The 4875-nt window shown below is 52.3% G+C and overlaps 1 protein-coding gene and 1 pseudogene across 2 annotated transcripts; both read right to left on the reverse strand.

Moving 5' to 3' along the window:
- MBD3L1 (methyl-CpG binding domain protein 3 like 1) lies at positions 1-546 on the reverse strand (the record flags this gene model as incomplete). The annotated part of the gene is given in 5 exon segments (XM_081232650.1): positions 1-103; positions 105-382; positions 386-458; positions 460-513; positions 515-546. Coding segments are annotated over 5 exon segments (540 nt in total).
- A 2208-nt stretch (positions 547-2754) lies between these two features.
- On the reverse strand, positions 2755-3606 carry LOC308616403 (protein LRATD2-like; annotated as a pseudogene). Its single transcript has one exon. The product of its transcript is annotated as a protein LRATD2-like (transcript).
- Between the last annotated feature and the right edge of the window lie 1269 nt (positions 3607-4875).

Consider the following 4875-nt stretch of genomic DNA (forward strand, 5'->3'; position numbering starts at 1 on the left):
TTAGCCCCTCACTTTTTCTGCCTTGATAGCTAGCCTGTCTGCAATCAATGCTATCCTCAGTCTCTCTCTTGCTATCTTCACTTTCCTGTTTCCTGGTATCTTACTCAGTCACCGGAAATTGTTTGCAGAGGAGCTGTGAGATACCCAGACCAGCTTCTGGAATCATCTCTGCCAAATCTGAAGACTGGGCAGGGGTGGGCCTGGGGCTGGAGTTCAGACCACCTGTGAGAACTCCTGGCAGAGATTCACCTGTGCAACTAGTTGCAAGTTTTTGCAAGGCTCTGGCAAGATCCAAAGTACTTAAGGGTTCTCTGGTTCCACTGAAGGCCTGGAATCCATGCAGTCTCTTCTGCCAGAGCACTTGCTGGGGCTTATCCAAGGCTTACTCCCATTGATGGCATCTGATCTCATTGCCAGGGTAGGATGTGATTCTAGTAACCAGCCTCTTGAATATGTACAGACATTCTCAAAGGGATGGAGGTGCTTAAGCCACGCTTTGGATTGGTTTCTACAATCACATTGCTTCCTCTGTGAAGTCTTGACCATCAGGCTTCTTTTCTTCTTATCCTATAAAATTAATCATGAAATTGTACAGGACAAAATAGTTCTAACCTCTTATTCCTAAGGAGAAACAAATATTAAATATATATATATATTTTTTAACATCTTTATTGGAGTATAATTGCTTTACAATGGTGTGTTAGTTTCTGCTTCATAACAAGGTGAATCAGTTATACATATACATATATCCCCACATCTCCTCCCTCTTGGGTCTCCCTCCCACCCTTCCTATCCCACCCCTCTAGTTGGTCACAAAGCACTGAGCTGATCTCCCTGTGCTATGCGGCTGCTTCCCACTGGCTATCTATTTTACATTTGGTAGTGTATATAAGTCAATGCTAGTCTCTCACTTCGTCCCAGCTTACCCTTCTCCCTCCCCGTGTCCTTATATATATATTTTTAAGTGCCAGTGTAGCCATTGCCCGGGGAATTAAAAACTCTTATTCACAACACTGCCATTTTCAGGAAAGATCCAACAGTTGATGTGATTCCCTTTTTTGGAGCCTTCACTGGTGGGTTGTTGCTTTACTTTAGGCATGATAACCCTAAGAAAACTTCCAACGGAATCACCATTCTGAAGCATAACATATTTCACACTTCTGGTACCCTGTAAAAAACGTTTGCATTGCACTGGAAAGCAGCATCTGGAGTAGATCTATTTCCTCTTCTAGTTCATTTTCAAGCCCTATTATCAAAAATCTCTTCTCTAGATGGAGAATGCTACTCTTGGTATGGATTTTACTGGCATTCTTCCCTCAAATTCAGATTTCTCACAAAGACGTTTGTAACAACAGCTGGTCACTGCTATGCCTCAGTGTGATCTGACGTTCACTTTCCATTTGAAGGCAAAGGAGGGAGACAGACATGAGGGAGTGAAAGAGAGAGCTGGCTTCCCCAGCCCCCAGAGCTGCTAGACAGTGCTGCTCTGTTCTTCCCTACTGCTGCCTGCACACTGGTCGTTTCTTTCAACTTTCGCTACTGTGTTAAGCATAAAAGAAAATCCAAATCTGTTAGGTATTGCAGGCTCTCTGTTACATGTCTTTACCCACATTTATCTTGCTCCGTTTTTCCACAACCAGGAGAATATAAACACAGAGCTTTTTACTAAACTTTAAAGATTATTAAACACAGGAACTAGATCTACATTTCCAAAAGGAGACTGATATTTCTTCAAAGTCCCAGACCAGGGCTGAGTGTGGTACATCATTAACAGTCAGTGATGACAGTGGAATATATATATATTTGACCCTGTTTGGCTGCTTCTGTAGTGGATACTTTATGGGGTGACATGAGCCAACATGTGACCTGGCGGATGAATGCAAACAGGTTTAATTAGATCAGAGACACAAAGGGCTATTCCCTCCTTTGATAACAAATAAAGCAGCTGTAAGCGCCTACAAGAGCAGGCGAGAAACAAAGGCAGCAAAACAGAACCATAATTGGTCCTTCTCCTAGCTGGCCTATGATTTACCTGTAACCTGGGAAGTGGCAGCTGAAGCAGGAGGGAGACTCAGCTAGAAGCCAGCTACAGAATATGAATTGCTTGGGGATGGGGAGGAGGGAGGTAGCAAAATCTCTGTTTTGTAGCCCAAATTTACTCAACTATTTGTTACACATCACAGAAGGCTGCTAGGTTTTAGCCTGCTGCTCCCAGACCTGGTCCTGATTTCACCAGCTTTGCACGCTAGGAATCCCATAAAATAAATCACCCCCTACTGCCGGATCCCGCAGACAGCTCCGCCCGGGTAACGCCACCACAAACCGGCTCTGGCCTTAGTACAGGGCATCCTCCAAACCCAGGGTGGGAGGGGAAGCGGGTAGGAGGCAATGGCAGGCGACGGTACTCCGATTTTTCTCCACCCCCGCGCGCGTCAGAAGCGTCGATTTTTGGATCCAGGTCTAGCAGGGATTGTCAGGCAAGTCAACAGTTTACCCCACTTCAGAAAGGACGAAAGATTGAGCGGGCGGACAGGAATCTCCCCCTGCCAAAGGGCTCCTCCCTGCTCCCTCTTCCTCCTCCGTCCAAGATAAGAAGCTCAAGCCAAAGCCTGAGCATTTCTCCAACTCTCCATTTTCCAAATGGCCCAGGAGCCCAGACAGGGACCACAAGGTGGTGGAGGAGGGAGCGGGAAGGGAGGGGGCAGCAGGTGCTGCAAACAGCTTCGCCTCACATCTCCGCACTCAGCTCGCGCATCAGTGCACCACCGCCTTTCGGTCCTCCTCCTCCCGGCCTGGCGCAGTCTGCGTGGCGTTGCGTTCGCCCTCCTCCAGCTCCGCGGGGTGCAGGTGCTTGGCGAGCTCCCGCAGCGCCGCTGCACGCCCGAAGTGGTCGTTGTGCCGCTTCTCCATAATCAGGTCCTCCAGGCTCTGGAACTCGAGCTCGTGGTTGCGCTGGGCAAAGAGCTGGATCTGCACCCCATAGGGCTGCTGGCCGAAGCGCGCTGCTCGTCGCCGATCTTGAACCCGCGCTGGCCTAGGGGGCACTAATCGGGTGAAGCTCTCGGAGTGGCGTCTGCTCAGCTCACGCTGCGCACCGTGGCGCTGGGGCTCCGCGGCTCGTAGCTGTAGATGGTTCACCACGCGGCTCGCGTCGGGTGGGAGGCTGTTGCTCACCTCCAGCCGATGCAAATGCACCACCTGGAAATTGCCCACGTATACAGTCCAGTGCGGGTACTGCGCCTGCCACACGAACTCCCCCAGGTCGCCAGGTCGGCACTGTTGAGCAGGTTCTCGGGCGTGTAGGTGCTCAGCGCCACAGAGCCCGCGCAAAGCTCTTCTGGTAGATGCAGTCGTGGCGGTAGAACTCGGAGCGCCCCACCTCGCGCAGCCGCGGGTCGGAGGTCCACGGCGGGGGCAGCGGCTGCGCGTCCCTGCAGTTGGGCCAACAGCCGCTGCCGCCATCCGGCTTCTGGGGCAGCGGCTGCGGCTCCACGGCCTCATCATCATTGGATAAGATGTAGGAGATTCCGATGTGGGGCCCGTCGGGTCGGCTGTGGGAACTTCCTAATAACTTAGGCGGGTCATTTTCTCCGCATGGTTTCCCATCACACTGCGGATGCAAGATCACACCGCCGAGGGAGGAGAAAGCGGAACCGCCACTAGGGTCACTGGCACAGGTCTCCGGACAGGGACTGAGACCACCCGCGAGAGGTGGAGGCCGTGGGGAATTCTGGGGAGGGGGGCGCTGCACCCTGAGACTTCTAGGGGAGTTTGCAAGTGTGGGCTCTGCAGTTCCTCTCCTGGCGCGGTGGCAGCGAGGCTGGGCAGGGGGAAGGGACACACGTCTTGCCCTTTACAGCTACATCGCGCCTCAAGACTTGAAGGTAGGAGGGCACTGCCTGTTCACACCATCCCCTCCCGCCTGCTGGGGCTGCTGCTCCCCCTCAACCTGCTCTCGGGGAGGTGGGGCTCCACAAGAAGGAAGCAGACTTGCTGCCTGCCATTGGCAGCTCCTGCTCAGCCCTGTGAGCAACAAGCACCAGATCAGGAGAGCTGGGGTTGTACGTAGATCCTGCTCCCGGCTTCCCCAGGGGAAGGAAAACAGACTATTAATACAGGGAGGTCTGTTGTTCCTCAGCTAACAAACTGCCTAGAAGGTAACAACTGTATAACTTTCCCCCTCAACCAGATTCAAAATGTACTTTCAAAGGCCAAAGCATTTTTCACGGCGGCCACTCCTGTCCCTCCTCTTGCACACGTGCCCGAGGGGCTGGGAGTTCCTGGGTGAGCTACAGACCTCCATCCTCCTGGTAGTTCACGGTGATGCCACCAACTGTCCCCTGTTGTTGCAGGCAAAGATGAACCAACTCTAAAACTAAATGAGGCCTGCAGGATGGGTACCCTCCAGGAAGATACAGTGTAGAAGCCTGTGATATCCATGGTACCTACCAGGGAGAAATGTCTCCTACGTGGCCACATTGCTGTCCACCTACCCCACTTCCAACACCGCCCAACAGGTACTGGACCAGTGGTTCACTAGGTGAGTGTGGCCCCCTCCTCAGTACAGTGGTGACTCTGCCCACTGCTAGCTGTGTGTTTGAGAATGTGACCAAATGTCTCTGAGCCTCGGTTTGCTCCTCAAAGTGGGGTGGTAGAGGATAAACCTCACAGAGTCCTCCTTGTAGGGACTACTGGATCACCTACAGCAGGTGCCTGTCTGGTGCCTGGCTCTGTAGAAAGGGCTGCTGGACGTGCTGGGGTTGTTCCTCGTTATTATTCTCCCCTCCCCCATGAAAGGCCATCTGCCACACCCCACTGGTCTGTGGCCTTCCTGAGTTTAGAAAAGCACATGGAAAGCAACCTGCTATTCCAATG

This window comes from Mesoplodon bidens (assembly GCF_964165515.1).
Source record: "Mesoplodon bidens genome assembly, chromosome: 4".
Classification (NCBI taxonomy): Eukaryota; Metazoa; Chordata; class Mammalia; order Artiodactyla; family Ziphiidae; genus Mesoplodon; species Mesoplodon bidens.